This window comes from Heterocephalus glaber, unplaced genomic scaffold (assembly GCF_053883595.1).
Source record: "Heterocephalus glaber isolate CG9 unplaced genomic scaffold, H.glaber_assembly_v1.0 deba00001447, whole genome shotgun sequence".
NCBI classification, from domain to species: domain Eukaryota; kingdom Metazoa; phylum Chordata; class Mammalia; order Rodentia; family Bathyergidae; genus Heterocephalus; species Heterocephalus glaber.
Genome location: NW_028258299.1, coordinates 1,714,070 through 1,732,035, shown reverse-complemented (window position 1 = coordinate 1,732,035; position 17,966 = coordinate 1,714,070). Strand labels below are relative to the sequence as shown.

At 65.3% G+C, this 17,966-nt stretch overlaps 1 protein-coding gene across 4 annotated transcripts; it reads right to left on the bottom strand.

Moving 5' to 3' along the window:
• On the bottom strand, positions 1–17,955 carry Arhgef16 (Rho guanine nucleotide exchange factor 16). 4 transcript variants are annotated; one of them, XM_013065153.3, is made up of 15 exons: positions 17,844–17,955; positions 10,170–10,771; positions 8,546–8,591; positions 7,741–7,910; positions 6,367–6,423; positions 5,867–6,027; positions 4,829–4,981; positions 4,616–4,745; positions 4,000–4,074; positions 3,630–3,722; positions 2,999–3,150; positions 2,604–2,792; positions 2,013–2,086; positions 1,826–1,927; positions 1–1,721 (listed from the first exon to the last, which is right to left on the bottom strand). In XM_013065153.3, the coding sequence occupies exons 2-15, from the start codon at positions 10,752–10,754 to the stop codon at positions 1,582–1,584; spliced, it is 2,127 nt and encodes a 708-aa protein (XP_012920607.2). In that variant the 5' UTR covers positions 10,755–10,771; positions 17,844–17,955; the 3' UTR covers positions 1–1,581. The 4 variants fall into 4 exon arrangements, with proteins under 4 accessions (XP_012920607.2, XP_012920610.2, XP_012920608.2 ...); XM_013065156.3 differs by lacking the exon at positions 17,844–17,955 and adding an exon at positions 17,516–17,622; XM_013065154.3 differs by lacking the exon at positions 17,844–17,955 and adding an exon at positions 14,044–14,178.
• Positions 17,956–17,966: the final 11 nt, after the last annotated feature.

The following is a 17,966-nucleotide window of genomic DNA, read 5'->3' as shown; positions in this document are numbered from 1 at the left end:
TTAAGGACGAAAGGTTTATTTGGCTCACAGTTTGGAGGTTTCAGTCCCTACTCGGCTGGCTCCACGGCAGGGAGGCAGGGCAGAGGAGAAACAGTTCATGGTGGTGGAAGACAGCGAAAGGAATGAGAGAGCAAGGGACCTGACAAGCCCCTTCTGTCCCTTCTATTGTATCCGGGTTGCTGGGATTAGGTTGATGCCAAACCAATCAAACCACCCTTGATCCTAGCATTGCACCATGAATCAGTCACGTGCTCCAGATCCAGCCAGCTCTGGAGAAGCCCACCTAAGACTATGAGGCTTTGGGGCCAGCTAGGCACAGCTGTAACAGCCGCTGTGCACCGGGTGGGGCTGGGCTGCCCTCCGGACTGACCCTGCCCCTCCTGGACCCTGGCCTTCCGGGCAGGGTACAGGGATGAGAAGCAGGTGGCAACAGGGCCGCAGCGTTGGCCAGCCAGTGCCGTCTGCCTGCCGCGCGAGCACGTGAGCACCACTCATCAGCCCCGCCCATCATCCTGGGAAGGGCGGGATTAGCCCAGCTCAGAGTGGGAGTCGAGGCCCCACTGTCCATGTGTGGGGCTCGGAGGGGCTGCGCCCCATCTCCAGTGACCCCACTCCCGACCGTGCCATCCCGAGAGGCAGCCACTGACCAGACCCCTGCCCAGGCTGCTCCAGACTCGGCCCTTGTCCCGCCCAAGGCCACGGTGGCCCTCCTGGTGCAGCGCCCCTGCGAGACCTGGTCCCTGGCCACCCTACTGCCCAGCAGTGCCTGGGAAGACGCACCCCGACTCTCAGAAGCTGGGCCGGGATCAGGGCAGGTTCTCCAGCGTGTGCTGGGGACCCTCACCCCAACAGCACTGTCCCGGGCCAGGGGGCTCAGCACAGGCAGCCGGGGTGGAGACCTGTTCTTCCTCGTCCTGACTGGGAGGGGGAGGCAGGGGTGACGGAGGCCACATCCAGCTCTAGGGCCATCCAGAGGGGCCTCAAAGTCCCCATGGCCAGGCCCAGCCCTTCAAGGCCCAGCTCTGGCCACCTGGTCCCTTGCTGTGTGGGCAGGGCTTTGCCCGCAATGCTCTGGCCAGTGGGCAATGGGCCAGAGCCAGGGAGCAGCACGGAGCAGCCATGCAGGGGCCAGTCCCAGCCCGTGGCACCCTGGGCACTTCATGGGGTCACGTGGCTGTGGCCCTTGCTCGGGCTCAGATTTGCCATAGAGACCCAAGTTTTAAAGAAATACTTTAATGTTGCTTAAAAGCTCTGAATTGAGATCACCCCACTGGCACCACACGTCCCTCCCCTCCCTCCCGTGGCCCAGATCAGAATGTGGGCACCACTGGGTACTTGAGGGCCTTCTCGTCCCTTGGGGCAGGAAGTTTATGGGGAGAGGGCCGCCTCGGTCCTTCGTCCCCGTCAGCCTCGAGCCGCTGCCATGGGCGCCCCTGGGCGGGGCCGGGCTCCTGCTGGGATGTGGCCTGGGGAGACTGTAGACCGCAGAGCCCAGGACTCGCCCGGAGGGCAGCGCCTCCTCCCCACTGCGTGCTCCGGACCCGCAAGGCTGTGCCCCGCAGCTGGCTCTCCAGCCGTGTGCTACACGTTGGTCTCCACCCGCAGCCGCTCCATGCGGCGCACGTTGTCCTCCACGGCCACGGGGCTGGTGATGCGGCGGGCCACGTCCTCGGGGAACCAGCCCACCTCGCCATCCCGGAGCCGCTCTCCGTGCAGCCACCCTGCGGGGCCCAGGCCGTGAGGTGGGCTGCACCCCAGCTCCCGGGGGCTGCTCCTGGGGACACCAGCGCCCAGGCCCTCAGGGCCGACCCCGCCTCGCGCTCACCGTCCTCCTCCTCCATGACCAGCACCACGTCAGCCTGCTGCAGCGAGATCTCGTCCGCCTGCTTGGCCAGGTAGGCCTTGGTGACCTCCACCTGGGGCAGCTCTGGGGAGGCGGTGTGTGAGCGCCCAGGCCAGGCAGGGCCCAGCGCAGGTGGACACGCGCGGCCCAGGCCGGCACCCACACTCACCGCCTTTGTCGGTGGGGCCCTGCCACTGGCTCTCCTGGTAGGTGAGCGCTGTGATCCACCGTGCTCGGTCGCTCCTGGGGGCCAGAGAGAGCATGAGCAAGGCCTCCTTCCTCCCTTTCGTGGCGTCCAAGAGCCCCACCTGGGCCAGCGCTGTTCTCCTTGCTGTGCCCCCCCTGGTCCGACCTGCCCCACTGTCCCTGCATTCCTGTGCTCCAGCCCTTGCCTTGCACCCTGCTGCCCCAGGACCTCTGCATGGCTGTGGCCCTGCAGAGTACCCCTCCTTGAGTCCACAGCCTCACTCCCTGCGCAGGGTGAACAGAGTATCACTCGGTCGAGAATGAGGTTTCCTCACCAACCCCCCCCACGCCTGCCTCTGCTGGTTTTCCCCTCCTCGCGGTCACGGGACAGTTCGTGTCCCCTCTGGGAACACAGGCACCATGAGGACAGGCTGCTCGGGCAGCGCTTGGCCTCTGAGCCTGCAGCAGCGCCTGGCATAGCAGCTGCTCAGACACGTGCGGAGGAACACCCACCTGCCTTCCCTGAGCCCGTACCCGCGTGGCCCGGCCACCCCCTGGGGTCCCTTCCTCTTACGCAGAGTCTGAGGACAGCAGGACCTGCTCCTGGCGGCCCTCGCTGTTCCGCAGCAGGGTCACCCGGAAGGGGTGGGGCACGGAGGAGCTGCGGTTGCCACCCCCTGGCAGATACGGCTCCGAGGGCTCCAGCTTCCGGACCTGGACGTGGTCCAGCTGGCCATAGTCCTGCACCGCGTAGCTGTCCTCGCTGTGGGGACACGGGGTTCAGTGGGCTCCCTTCACCACGCTCCCGAGAGCTCATCCCAGGCCTGGCGCCCGGAGACAGAGGCTTCGCGCTTCCTGGTCCCCGTGGCCTGAGGGAGTCGGGCTGGCAGCAGGAGCCGTGCAGCCACTCTGTGTTGCATGTACCACAGACACTGGCACCCCTGCCCGAGGCTGGCAGCCCCTGCCCACCTCTTCTTCTTGGTGATGATCAGGACATCGTTGAACAGGAACAGGTAACAGGTGGGCCGGCTGGCAATTTTCCTAAACAGCCCGGCTTCCTCCACCAGGAAGAGCTCGCCACGCTTCAGCAGCCAGCGGGAGGCGGAGATCAGCGGGAAGGACTGGGGACAGAGGGCAGGTGGGCAGGTCTCCCAGGACCCAGTGGGTAACCACGAGGGCTGGACGGCACCAGGGGAGTTGTGCCTGGGCCTTCAGTGAAGGCTGTTCAGTCGCCCAGTCCTGAGCCCCGCCCTGGAGCTCGGCCAGGCCACAGGGTGGGGGAGGGAAGAGCCTACGGCTGGGCCGGCAGTCCAGCTGCACCCACCTGTGCCCCTCGCGTGCTCCGTGATGCCCACCGCCAGCTCTGAGCCCAGCACCACCCAGCCAGGGCCTCTGCCCCCCGTGCCCACTCCCGGCCCATCCACCACCAGCCTCGGGCACAGCAGCGTGCGAGGGGGCTGCTCTCACAGGGGAAACCGAGGCCAGGAGGGACCAAAGGCACAGCCACCCAGGGTGGGCACCTGGGGGCTCCTCATCCTCAGGCCTGCAGGCTGATGCGAGCTCCAGGACAGCAGGGGCATGGCGCGGGGCGGCCACCCACCTTGACCTTGCTGAAGTCCAGCTGTGTCTGCAGCATGTACATCTGCTCCGTGCGCTCCATGGTGTGCGCCCCCTCGTTACACTGCCTCACCAGCTGCAGGGCCGGGCCAGCGGCAGGGGCAAGGGATGAGGTGTAGGGGGGCCCTGCTCCCTGTGCCCCCGTTGCCTGCCGTCCTGGTCCCAGCCTTGCCGTGGGTGCACTGGTTGTGCAGGGCACCACTGGCGGCAGGCCTGTCTCCCCAGCCCTATCCTACTGTCCGGGCCACAGAGGGGGCCAGGACCTAGGACAGGGCCGGAGGAAGAACTGGGGAGGAACCTGGGCCAGACTGGGGCTGGGGCTGGGGCTCCCCTCCGGCCCTGCCCCACCTCACCTTGCTGATGGCCTTCAGGGCGTGGCTGGCAGCCTTGTACCTTTCGGGGTGGCCCTGGGACTTGAGACAGAGGGTCTGGAGGAGACAGCAGCTGTGAGGGACCGGGTCTCCTGGAGGCCTGCATGGGGCAGGGCTCCCCACAGTTCCAGGCCCTGGCCCAGGTAGACAGTTCCTGCTGCGCCACTGTGCACACGGCCCCCGGACGGCCTCTGCACCCCCAGGGGCTCGGCCAGGCCGAGCTGAGGAGTGGCCAGTAGAGACCCAGGGACTCCATTTCTAGAGCTCCAGGGCCAGAAGTCCGAGGCTGTATGCAGTTGGGCTGCACCTCCCTGAGCCTCACATCCTGAGCCTCCACTGCCTCAGCCAGGCTGCTGTCATGGCAACTGTGCGTAGGTGTGCACGTGTGTGTCTACGCAGTGCCCGAGGGTGCCTGCGTGTGCTCTGCGGGGAGGGCACCCAAGGTGCCAGCCCCACAGCGACCCTGTTACTCACACTGCCTGAAAATGGTCATTGCAACTCTCCACAGAGCCGAGGTGCGCACAGCGCAAGGGGGACACGTGGCCTGCGGGCTGTCCATCCTGGGGGCGGCGGCCACTCCTGGGACCCTCGTACTCACATCAGTCAGGAGGGGCAGCCTGGTCACCCGCTGCATGGGCAGGATCAGGAAGGAGATCATGGGCAGCCCCCCGCACGCCGGCCGCCTCTCGATGTTCCGCAGGGCCTCGCGGAAGGCGGCATTGCTGTTCCTGCGGGAGAGGGCGTGGCTGTGCCCAGCTGTGCGGGGCCTGGCAGGCCGCACGCAGCTGGTTGGCAAGTGAGGGCCGCTCACGTCAGCCTCTGCAGTGTGCGCTGCTGGTAGACCTCGTTGGAGCAGTAGGCCACGTAGGGGTGGAAGTGCCTCTCCGCGTGCTCCTCCAGGATGTCACTGATGTCCTCCACGCACACCTGCGCCTGGTGCCGCTGCTCCAGGTCCTCGAAGAACCTGGGCATGGAGGGCGTACGTGTGACACACACATGCGTCCGTGCAGACGCACACGCACACACACTGCAGGGACTGAGCCAAGCTGGCAGCAGCCCACGGAGAGGCTGCGCCTGGGCCCTGAAGGACAAGGGCGTGCTGCCTGCCTCCAGGCACGCTCCCTATCGGGTGCCTCTTCCCTGGAATTCTGGGGGCCCCATAGGCAGCAGACTGGGTGGGCCTCGGCCAGCTGATTCCGACAGAAAAGAGCCCGCAGCCTTGGCTGTCGAGGCCCCAGTGGGTACCGCACAATTGGTTCCTCTCACCAACCCCAGCAGGCCTCCCGGCCCCCACACCAGCCCTGGGGTCAACAATGAGGCTGAGGGTCCGGCCTGGGAGGCGCTGGGTCTCCTGGGGTACAGAAGCCACCCAGGCTGTGCCTTTCTGGGGTTCAGCACACACAGGCACAGACACACACGCCCAGGCCCACACCTGCGTGCCAGCCCCTCCCGCTCCTTGAGGTCCTGCAACAGGGGCCCAGCTGGCCACGGACACGGCAGAACCCGGCCCGGCTGCAAGGTGGGCTGCCTCCCGGGGGGAGCGCCCTGAGCACCACTGCCTGCGCCACGCGGCCCTCTGTGACCAACCCCGTGGTGCTCATGGAAGTCCAGATGCCCGCCATCCCGGTGCTCAGCCTGTCCCCAGGGCTGGCTCCTGGTGCCTCCAGGGCCTTAGAGGCTGTCACCCAACCTCCTCCCAGCCGGCAGCTGCTCCGACCATCCCAGCACAGATGCAGACTGGGGCTCTGCCAGTGCAGTTGTGCAGCCAGCCAGGACGAGGGGACTTCCGGGCAGCCTGCCGAGAAGCGCAGGCCCGGTACCCAGCGGCGGTGGGCTCCTCACTGCTCACCTCTTACTGGCAGCCAGGACGTCCTGGATGTTGGAGAAGAGGTGGTGGTGCTCCATCTGCGTCATGGTGGCCCGCAGCTCTGGGGACTGCAGGAACTCAGCCACCAGGATGCCCAGGCTGTGCAGGTAGGAGAACTCGGACGTGAGGATCTCGAAGATGGCCTGTGGGGGCAGCCAGTGAGCCTGCGCCGGAGAGGCCGGCTGTGTGTGTGCCGTGACGTTGCTCAAACAGCGGGGATGGTCCAGGAGGCAGGGGCAGGCGGGGCTCGGCCAGCTGGAGCCCAGGACGGCTGCCCCGGTCAGTGGCCCACGCCCCTAGCTGGCCGTGGCTGCCATGTAAGAGCTGCAGGAACTGCAGTCTGAGGAGAGGTGGGTCCCCCAAGGCTGCCCGCCCCGGGCCCATGAGGGGACAGGAGGGGCTCGGACAGTGTCTGGCCCCGGGGAAGCCGCGCACGGGGAGGAAGCCATGGGGCACGAGCTGTGGCATCGCCACGGCCTCACCTCCTGCCGCTTGCGTTCCTCGGTGCATAGCTTCCCCAAGACGCCCGACTCCACCACCTGAGGAGGCACAGGCCCGATCACACCCCACATCCTGAGGGGAACCAAAGTGCCCACTTCTGTCCTCCTTGCACCAGAGCCAATGTAGGGACAGACAGGCCCGAGGAGCCGGAGCTTGGGCAGAGCACCTGCGGCCACCTGTGCACAGCTCCGTGACCTTAGATGTCAGCTGGCCGGGTCTCTTTGCCCCGCCTCCCTCTCTGGGAGCCTCCTGGGGGGCCCAGGAAGAGTGGGAGCATCTGAGGGTTGGGCCATCTGGGGTGGCTCCTGTCCCAAAAGTCTGCCCTGGGTGGGTGGGTGGGGAGCAAGCCCACCCCGGGAGCCGCAGGGCAGGGGAGAAGGCATGGCTCAGACCCGCCCGCAGTTGGCGGTACAGAGCCTTGCTGGGGAAGGGACAGACACTGAGCAGTGTGGCACCACTGCCCTCCTCTCCGTCCCCTTGGGCAATGGCCAGCGGCTGCCTTGGCTGCAGCAGGGCTCCCCGGAGTCTCAGCATGCCTCGTTCCGACGGAGCAGCTAGGCTGCACTGCCTCGGCGCCTGCTGCTGCCCCATGGCCTCCTCCCGACTGGGCTGGGCGGAAGGGTGCCAGGTGGGGCCTCAGGCCTTCTTCGCAGGCCCCGGCGGCTGGATCTGAGCATCTGGCAGCCTTGCTGGGGTACAGTGTGCCAGGCCCATCCGAGCAGGGGACAAACACACGTTCTGGCTTCTCCTCGGGAAGCGACTGCCCTCACTGGGCCTTCCTCCTTGCCTGGCTTCCGGCATAGCACAGAGGGTCCCTCATCCCCCCTGGGGTGACAGACGGGGAGCCCCACTGTAGGGAGATGAAGGGGACACCAGGCCCACCCTGCTAGCCGCCTGTCACACCCACAACCCTCAGGGCACAGGGTCACGAGTGTGCCCCAGCAGCTGCACATCCGCCTGACTGCTCTCCACTGGGGCCCACCTGCAGGGCAGGGGCACCTCGCTGTCAGGCGTAGGAGCAACAGGAGCTTTGCCCTGGCGCACAGCTTGTGCAGAAGCCAAGGCCTGGCCCAGCTCTCACCCCTACACCCCCCTCTCTCAGAACCCCAGCCTCTCCCAGGGTTGGGGCTGCACTGGGAAGCACCTGGCTGGTCAGCGAGGGCACGGATGCCTGTCACACACATGGTGAGAGCAAACATGTCCCTAACTGTGTCCCCTGCTAGCGCCACCGACAGTGCCCAGCCAGCCCACAGCAAAGGGCAGCCCAGGGCACACATGGGGGTGCCCAGAAAGCAGCCCGCCTCCCTGTGAGGACAGGGTCACCGTGGCTGGGAAGGTCGCCCCTCCTGGCCTACCTCAGGGAGCTGGCTCCAGGTGACCTGGGCGGGCCGGTAGCTCTTGACCACGATGGAGGTGTCCACCCTCTGGGTCCCATCGGGGCCAGGGGCTTCGTCGAGCATGTCATCATCAGACTCGTGGCTGGTGTTCAGGCCCCGCTCCCGGATCTCCTGGTAGAATCCGGGGTCTGCGGAGAGGAGCAGAGGCACCTGTCTGCCAGGGGGCTCAAAGGGGCATAAACCCTCCCCAGGGCCCCCCAGAGCATCAGGCTGTGCAGGGCCCTGGCAGGCTGCCCACTGGCTGGCGGCTCCCGTGGCCCTGTGGGGCCAGTGGCAGCAGCACAGTGCAGAATGTGGCACCTCCAGGCCAGGCGAAGGACGAACCTGAGCCCTGTGTGCCAGCAGTACCCGCAGGGGAAGGAGGCTCAGCCATGGGTGCTGGGTGCCACCCCACGATCCTGCCCACAGGCTAGTGGCTACTACCGACCTCGCCCTGGCACCTAGGGTCACCCCGCCCCTCTCCTGGGAGAGTTTTCCCCTGGACTATCAGAGAAGGCTGAGCCCCGCTCCTGGGCCTGGACGACTCCACGCAGAGCAGGCGGCATGGCCATCTGCAAATCCCGGGCCTGCGCCCTGACCTGGCCGTGGCCCCTCTTGGGGGCTCTGTGTCCCCTGCCCGTGGGGTTGCATGCGAGTCCAGGGAGCTGCCTGGACTTGAGATGTTGGAGCCGCATGGTCAGATCAGGCCCTGGAGGACCCCATGGAGCCCATCCTCCATCCTGAGCCACTCCCAGACCCTACCTGTGGGGCCCCAGCCTCTCACCGTCCTTGAAGGAGCCCTTGTGTGCACGCTTCCGGCCCAGTGTCCTCTGGACAAAGGAGACAGAAACATCAGCCGTCGGGGCTGGCGGGGTGCGGGTCTGCTGCGAGTGTGTCACTCTGGGGGTCCACAGACCTCACGGCAGATGTGGGAGGCCACGCCCAGTAGGGGGGCTTTGCCTGCACACCCAGGTGCGCAACGAACCTCAAGAGGGCCCCAGGGCTGCCAAGCAGAGGCCAGGACAGGTGGGGTGGTGCAGGTCCAGGGCGCTGCCTGGAGGAAAGGCTGGAGACCATAGGGGAGGCGCAGGAGATTGGAGCCCCCGGCACCAGGAGTTATGGGTGGACCTGGGGGAGGCTGAGGTGGGCAGTGCGCTCGGCAGAGGGGGACTGGGGTAGGGGGTGGGGCCTGCGGCGACCCCAGGTCCCCTTGGGGGTCCAGGAAGGGAAAGGTTGGGCTGTTTACCATCTGGGCCCTAGCACTGGTCAGGGCCCCCAGAAGCTGGAGGAGGGGAAGGGCAGAGGCAACTGGGGGCAGAGCTCTTGGGGAACCCCCCTTCTTGGCTGGGACCCAGGAGCCACGCAGGTGTGCTGGCTCCAGGAAGGCAGGGTCAGTTCTCAGAACCAGTTGGGGCCTGAAAACTCCCCACTGGCTGGGAAGGTGTGGACTCCCAGGCCTGCTCCCTCCACCCTCCTGGCTCCGCTTCCACCCTCCCTCCCGCTGTGCAGCCCTCTGCCCTGGAGCTCTCTGCACGCGGCTCAGCTTGGCACCCAGCTCGGGCCCACCTAGGGCCCTCAGGAAAGGGTTCTGGGCTCAGGATTGAGTCCTCTGCAGGACCCTTGGGGTACAGAGCCTCAGGGCCACACCAGTCCCGGGCAGGGAACCTGCAGTAGTGGTCCGCCAGGTTCTGGGGTCTGGGCCTCCTAGGCAGCCATGGCAGGAGCTGTGGTCCAGGGCAGTGCTGGCCCTGGGGGCAGGGGATCTGCCTCCGCCACCATCAGCCCCTGCATGCTGGTGGCTGTCACCCTGGCAGTGGTCACGCCTCTCCATGACGGGAAGCCAGGAAACAAGAGGCTGGGGTGGGGGTGCAGAGCCAGGGCGCCCTTCCCAGACTCCCCACCTGGCTCTGCCCGAGGCTGCTTTCTGTTGAGGGCACCGTGGTGGCAGGACAGCTGCCCTCTCTATGTGCACGTGGGAAGCTGAGCTCAGGCAGGCTCAGGAACTGGCGGAGCCACACAGGTGCAAGGCCCCTGCGCCCTCAGGCACCCACGGACACCCACGCAGAGTCCCTAGTCCCGTGAAGGCGAATGTTTTAGAGCTTTCAATGATACCAACAGCCTGCTGTGGGACGCCTGCCATGCGTGGGGAGGAGCCCAGGTTCCCAAGGCTGGTCCAGCAGGGATTCCCTGGCTGGACGGGATGGGGGGACCACAGGGAACCAGGCAGGAGCGGACGGGACAGTGACCAGGAAGCAGAGCAAACAGCACGAGGCCCTGAGAGCCTCACCGCCCCCGGCCGGCCTGGGGCCCACAGCAAAGGTCTGTCCCCCAGTGCGGGGTACGGCGACTTGGTGCCCACCTATGGGCTGGGGACCCTGGGTCCTGGCCTGGCCGGGCGAGGCCCCTACCTTGCTTTTGGCTGGGCACTGGGTGGGGGGCTGGCTGGGCTCCTCAGCCAGAGCCTGGAGTTTGGGGCTGAGCTGGCTGGAGTCCCCCTTGCTGCACGGGGACCCCAGCGCCTTCATGGCCGCGCGGTAAGACTGGGTCCGCAGGTTTCGCTTCAGGGTCCCCTCAGGGCTCACGTTCACGCCCAGGTCGTCCAAGGAGAAGCTGGGGGCCGAGAGGAGCTGGGGCTCCCGCCGCGCAGCCTCCCTGCTGAGCACGGCTGCCCCGAAGCTCTGGTGGCGGGTGGGGGTCTTGGCCTTGCTGGCCACAGCCAGGCTCCGGGGGATGAGCTGCTGAGCGCCCATCTTGAGGGCTGCAGGGCTCTGTGTGCTCAGGATGATGCCCCGTGGCTCCCTGTCCTCTGCGGGTGACGGTGGGGGCGCCAGGGCCTCCGGCTCGAAGGCGGCATGGCTCCTGGAGCGCAGGGAGCCCCGGACGATGGGGAGCTTGGACGAGGGACTGCCGTTGGCATCCAGCTGCAGCTCCGAGTGGAAGCGGTTTTCCAGCAGCCTCTCCTCCAAGGAGCTGTCTGAGGGCCGCTGGGACATGCTGGGCGCCGAGGTGCCTGGGGTGAAGGATGGACAGAGGTGAGGAAGGCGCAGCAGGGGCGCCTCCCGGGGCCTCCAGGCCCACACCCTCCTGCGCCTGAGCATCTCCCAAGGGGCAGATGGGCCCGGGACAGGTCCTAGGGTGTGGTGCACACAGCCCTGGTCACCAAGAGTCGCCCAGGGACGGCCCGGCACCTGCTCGTGGCTCATCTGAGGACCAAGGCGCGTCCCTGCCAGGACCCGGGCAGGTGCAGGTCCCTGAGCTCAGAGGGCCCCGGCGGGAGCAGACGGAGTCGAGTTGGACCTCGGAGGTCACCCAGCTTCCTCTGAGGGCAGCACCCAGCAAGTCTTGGCCCTGGGCAGGCAGGGCTGTCTGGGAGCCTGGGCTCTGGGACCCTGGCTCGGTCCCTCACTGGGGCCCAGACACCTGGTGCTGTCCTGGGGACCTTTCCGGCCATGGCATCAGGTGACGGCAGGGACCACAGCTCTGCCTCACTGAACGTGCCCCAACCATCACTCCCAGGAGGCACAGGCTGGCAGAGGCCCGGGACTGGCCAGGGACACCGCACAGGATGATGCAGAGCCGGATGTGAGCCCAGGCCCGTCCACTCCTCCCACGGCCACAAGACCTCCCCAGGGCAGGGAACATGCTCGGACTTTCCAATTTCTGACTCCGAGTGGGGCTTCTGACCTGTGTGAGGCCTCGAGGCCACCAGCCTGAGCCCAGACCCCTGCTGCCGCATGGCTATGAGGGCTGCCAGGGACACAGGTGCCGGCTGAGCTCGACCCGAGCCACAGCCCCAGGATGCCCTCTCTGGTGCAGGGCCGGAGCTCCACACCCAGCACTGGCACATACGGCCCTGCGTGCTCCGCCCTGCCCCCTGGCAGCTGGTGCCCCATCTGCTGTCCTGCAGCCCTGCAGTGCTGCTGCCCCAGTACGGGTCCCCAACACGGCCACCTTCCTCCTTCCAGCACGATGGCCACTTCTGTCCCCTGGGGTCAGTGCAGCCCCAAGCCTGGCTTCGGCCAGGAGGAGAGATGCGGTTCGAGTGGACATGAGTCCCTCTGGGCAGACGCTCGGCTTGGTACGTGATGCACCGGGGCGCCCTGCCCTGCTGCGTGACCACAGCACATGCCGATGAAGCTCCAGCCAGCTGGGGCTGAGGCGCCAGGACAGCGGTCTCTCTGGAGGCACTCTGGGCTGTGACAGTGCGTGCACACCCAGCCAGCGGGGGCCTTGCACACGCTAGGTCCGCGCACTTGTCGGGGACCTGGGCACTGGATGTTCTCAATGAGCGAGGGACACCACCTATCCCAGCGCCCAGATCTGTCAACCGGGCACAGGAGAGGCTACCCGCCCCCAGGGGGCGCCGTGAAGTGACCCAGGGTCACCGGGCAGTGACAGGGTGCGCTGAGCTGCACTGAGGGGCCTCCCGAGGCTCCCAGGGGGCAGGGAGAAAAGTGACTTCCACCCCAGCAGCCTTGCACCTACCCAGACCCTGACTGCAATGAAAGGACTGGAACCTTGGGAGAGGGGCCTGTTCCTCAGCTGGGAAACCAAGGCTCCAGCCCCTGCCCGGGTCAGGATGAGGCCCCGCCCGGCTCAGCACTGGGACAGGACGACGTCCCCCTGGATCCCACTTCCCGCTAAGATCCCAGAGTTCAAAAATCAAACAGTTACCTTCAGGCTAATGGAAAAGGAAGTCAAATGCAAAACATGAGTTTAACACAACTCTAAATTGAACCACAAACCCAAAGAGACCACAGCTGATGAAGTCACCTAAAAGCAGACACACGTGACTGAAGCCAACTAGGACCTCCAAGTCTCCGTAACCAAATGTGCAAATCCAAAGATGCAGGTACAAACCCAAACCCATGCTTCCAGTCTCATCACACACAATAATTGTGCCGACAACAGCATTCTGCTACGGACCTGAAGCTAAAGATCCACCCGGTCTACTGAAGAGCCATACCGGAGCCAACTTCACCAAGAAAGGTAAGCAATTACCACCCCACTCCCTAAAAACAAAATCCAGTAAACCTACAAATACACTGATATATGAGCAAGATCAAGTCATAAAAGGGTCTCTTAAAAATTAAGAGGAAAAATTCAAACTCGAAAACACAGTTAATTAACTCCACAGCAGTCAGTTTCAATCCTAACACGGTTCCATCATCTTCAGAAAGCTCTGAGGATCCACACCAGGCGGCAGCCAGGCCTCTGGGATTAGGGTTACCTGGGCCCGGGGAGAGCACCGCTTGCTGAAGAGCCACCAGGTGGGCTTGCCAGGCCTGGTGCCTGTGTCCATTCAGGAGCCCAGGGAGGGACAGGGCTGGCCACCAAGCTCACCCAGGACCTCGGATATAGGGAAGGAGACTCCTGCGGGTGAGACTCCCAGGCCTGACACCCCCCAGGGGAGGCACATTCCTGAGGACACATTCCTGAGGACATTCCAATTCACAGGCGGCCACACCAGGCCTCCCCCAGGCCAGGCCATGTCTGTCAGTCTGTGGCGGTGACAGTGATGTGAGCCAGGCCTGGCCGCCCTAGGTCACACACCCGCCTTAGCCTGTCTGCGCTTACAGTCCTGGAGAGAAACCGGTTCACTTAGTTCACTTAGAAGTTAGGCTGTATGCACACCAAGAAGCTGGCACCCCAGGGTGGGGCGGGGGGACACCACACCCCTGAGCAGCCTCTCAGCCTGTCCACCCTGGGGCATTCTGTGGGGTTACGGGAGCAGCGGCCCGCAGGGCCCACGGTGCCGGCCCCACCAAGCCATGTCCGCCAGCCTCCTCTGAGTCAGTGTCCTGCAGGCAGCAAGGCGGGCAGCCAGGTCTCCGGCAGGGGCAAAGTCCTGAAGGTGCCCAAAGGGGAACCTGTCGGGTGAGCCACAGCTAGGCGTGACCTCGGTTGCCAGCCACACCCACAGGCCTGGGGCACCTCCTGCCCGGGACCCAGGGCCTCCAGAGGGGCGGTGCCCTGAGGGGTGTGGGCACTGAAGCAGGGCTCCTGGGAGTGTTGGGTGACCCAAGCTCCACTGCATGCACTTGTTAGCTGTTAGAGACCCACGTGCACACGTGTGGTTGGGAACCCCAAGCAGCACCCAGAGAGGCCTAAATTGCCTATCAGGTGTCCCCTGCACTGGCCCGACCCCGGAGGCCACCACTGCAGTATCCCGCTGTCTCCCCAACAAAGACTTGGCCCACACTGCTCGCTGGGCACAGGAGCCGGCCTGCCTCTGTTAATGATTTCCTCCCCTGCCAATCCTCCTGCATCCAGTGTCCCTACCTGCGCTGGGCTCCAGAGTGCTGCACGCACTTCTGGGAGGGCCTGGCAGGGCTCTGCAGGCCTCGGCCCAGGACCCCGGGCCTCCTTCCCTGCTCTCCAGTCCAGGCGACCAGGCTCCTCACTTCACTAACTTCCGGGGCAGGTGCTCAGCTGGCCCAGCCTCCTCCCAGCAGCTCTGAAATGCACCCCGGAACTGTCCCCAGAAGCAGCCAGCGTGGGAGGCAGATTTTCAATGGCCTGGATGTTTTCTCCACCTCTCCCTTGCCTGGTCACCAGTCTGGGTGCAGAGGTGCCAGCGGAGACTTCCTCCCAGACTCCCGACGCAGCGTCTCCCATCTGCTGTGTCCTGAGGGGCACTGGACCCCTCAACCCCTCTTGGGTCATGCCCAGCCCTGCACAGGGTTACTGAGCTATGTGTCCGGTGGGACTTCGCCTCTGCTTGCTCCTGGCTTTCCAGTCCGAGTGCAGCTTAGCACTCGTGAGGTGATTTCTCCCATTCTCTTCTCTATCGGAAACACCCATGAATGAGCGATACAACCTCTGACATTTTCTCCTCATTTCTTACCTTTCCTCTTCCACTTTTCCCATCCCTCTGCTGTCCTTCTGGGATAGTCCCTCCGCTTCATCTTCCAGTCTCTCCACCAAAATTTTCTTGTCATTTTCATGTCCTACCAAGAGCTCTCTCATGCCCTCCTGTTACTCTTTGTTCACAGCACCCTGTTCTTGTTTTGTGGATGCAACATCTTCCTTCAACTTAGAAGACAAGGGTGTTATTTTCCTGTAAACGAGTTTCCCCTGCTGGCTGGCCGATGGAGTTGGCTCCTTCACACGCATTCCTCCTCTGCCCGGGTCCCATGGGGCCTGCTTGTTTAGGCAGGAGGCGTGCTGCTGGTGGGTGGCCCTGGGTCCCAACACACACTCAAGGGACAGGCTTCTGTCCTGCAGGCTTGACCAGCCCGTCCCACATGTGCATCTGCAGCGCTGGCTCTGCAGAGGGGATGCTGGGCTTGTTGCTGGGATACGGGAGGGGCAGGACTGAGAGCAAGCACTCTCCCTGTGGTTGCCCTCCAGGCATAGCGGGCCACACTCTGTGTGATTGTATCTCAGAGAGGGCCCGGATGTCCCCAGGGCCACCCAGGCTGCAGAGCGGATCTGCCCTTAGACAGATCCTGGACACCTGGACTCCCTGAGCAGGAAGCTCCTGCAGAGACACACATGGAGGCAAGAACTTCGGGCTGTCTGTCTGTCTGTCTGCCAGGTCCTCTGTCTCTCTACAAGTCTGAGAGCCACGGAGCGGTGGGGACACTTCCTGTCCATGTCCCCACCAACAGTGGCGCTCACATTCTGAGCCGATGGTTGAATGCCTGGCGTTGGCAAGGGCTCTGCCCTGGTCTCACCCTGACTCTGTGTTTTCCCCCAGAGGCTGCAGTCCGAGCAGGGAGCTAACCTCTGCTCACAAGGGGAACCCTCCACGGCCGCCCTACAGAGGCCACCAGCTCTGTGCTGCTCTGGGGTGGCTCCCGCTTGGGGCAGCCTGGAAAGGCTCCCCACGTAGGGCCCTGGAGCTCACGGCATTCGCGTCCTCTTTGCCGCTAACACCCCTCGGTGGGGCGCGGGTGGGAGGCACCACGGGGAGGGACCCCAGTGGACCTGACGTGGCTCCTGGGGCCCGGGATCCGGTGGGCTTCGCTGTTCTGCTCGGGCCCTCCAGCCCTCATCCTTCCTTCCCCACACATGGCTTCCGGTGCCCCACGGACTCTGGTTTCCTGGCCCCTGGTCCCAGCTGCCCTGGTCACTGGGTCACACATTACCCTGCATCTGTGACTCGACAGCCCTTGGTGGGGCCATGGGCAGCTCTGAGGTGGCCGCTCTGTCCTTCCACCCCGGCTTCTCGGTCCCCTGGTGGGCCTCGGAGCTCCAGCACTGTCCTTCCAACCTTGCTAGGCCCACAATGACGCTTTTGTATGCAGGTAATTCTACCTGACCCGAATGGGACTTGAAGTCACACATAACTTGGGGGCAGAATGCGGCTTTGTAAGTTGCATGCTAGCCAGCTCCATGCAAGGTGGCCAGCGGCTCAGCTGAGGGCCGTCACCCCAGGGTAGCTGGAGACGCAGTGTCACTCGGCCCGGCATCCTGTGGCTCCAGCCAGGGGTGCTGTCGAGCCCACGCAGGATGGCATCATGACAGAGAATGAACGGAACAACACCACCGGGCGAGTGGAGCTGAGTCGCCGTTCCCTGACTGGAGGGGAGCCCTGTGTGCCCGCCTCAGCCTGGCCAGCCTGCAGCACCCACTTACTGTGCCCGGCTCCTGTCTCTAAGTCTAGACACTCCCAAACCCAGGCCCCATCAAGGCTCGGCTGGCAAAGGGAGCCCCCAAAGGAGCACCCTGCTGCTACCCAGACAGGACAGGACTCCTGCTGTCCTGCCCACCAGCACCTTCGGGTGTCTCCGGCTCTGCAGGGCAAGGGTAGGCCCTCCTCTCTGCCAGGTGAGGAAGCAGCAGCAGAACGCGACCCACCGGGGTCCCACTGCTGGTCAGTGCGAGCCAGGTGAGCAGCCAGGCCCGTCCTGACCTGGTGGCTGTCCCTAAGCCGGGAGCAGGGAGTGCCGGGTTCCTCACCCTCAGATGCTGGGGGCAGACGGTAGATGGCGGATGGTCACCTGAGCACGGAGCCACCACAGGCCACACACTTGGGCAGCCAAGACTGACCCAGAAACTGAAACCAAAACCCCAGCTAAGCAGCGAGCTGGAGCAGACAGGAGCAGCCTGCTGTCCTGGGGCAGCCGACTTGGCCTCTACTGGAGAGCAGAGCGGTGGGGATCCTGACCAGCCGTGTCTCCTCTGGGCCTCAGTTTCCCCACGCAAGGTGGAGCCGGGATGCAGTGAGCTGACGCTGGGCTTCTTATCTGGACCGTGGGCATTGTGAGCACAGGACTGTGTGGTCTGCCGCCTGCGCTCAGCTGAGCCCACACCCCCAAGGGGACCACCCTGTCACCCATGTTACAGATAAAGACCAGAGGCCCCAAGGAGGAGGGAATTGCCCTAGGCTACTCCCAGCCACACTTGAACCGGAGCTGACACAGGCAGCAGGGCAGACAGGTAGGATCTGCGACCCGCTGGGACCCTCCTGCTGGACCCAGCAGGCCCCACAGGTGGCCCGGGCAGCAGGGCACCCCTAGCCTCACCCTAGCTGGTGCAGACTGCACCTCAAGGACTCAGGGATGTCTCGGTCTTGCCCAGGCTTCAGGTAGGGTGTGGAGGCCCAAGAACAAGCCCTCACCCGAACTCAAAAGGAATCCCTGCTCCCGTTTCACAGATGAGGAAACGGAGGCAGAGCAGGCAGGACAGTGTGCAGGGTCCGCACGGCTTTGGGGAGCTTCTTGCCCCTCCTCAGAGGGGGCAGGGCTGACCTGGGGTGTGCGGGAGGCTGTACGTGAACCCCTGCGAGGCCCCTCCCTCCCCCTACCTCCTTCCCAAGAGTCCTCGCGCTCCGGTGTGCAACCCTGGCTGCAGCTCCCTGCAGGGGGGGAAGGCGCTGCCTGAGGCTCAAGTCCGAGGGGCGGTGGTGGGGGACACGGGGTTGGGACGCTGAGGCCCAGGTGACCGGATCAGGTCCCCTCCCCGCCCTAAGCCCAACCCTGGCCCGAAGGCCCCGCCCCCCGCGGACCGCCACAGGCGGGGAGCGAAGTTCCGCGGACTCCGGAGTGGGGGCCTCGCAGGAGGGGCGAGGGGGCAGTGACAGGGTCGCCGCGCGTCCCCGAGTGTCCCCGCGGCATGTCCCGCACTGGACTCACCTGCGCGGCCGGCTCACTCGTGCACAGGGCTCACCTGCGCCGCCGAGGAGCTGCGTGTCCCGCCAGCAGCCCACCTCCACTCCCGCCCCGCCCCGCGCGCCCTCCACTTCCTGGGCGGGGCGG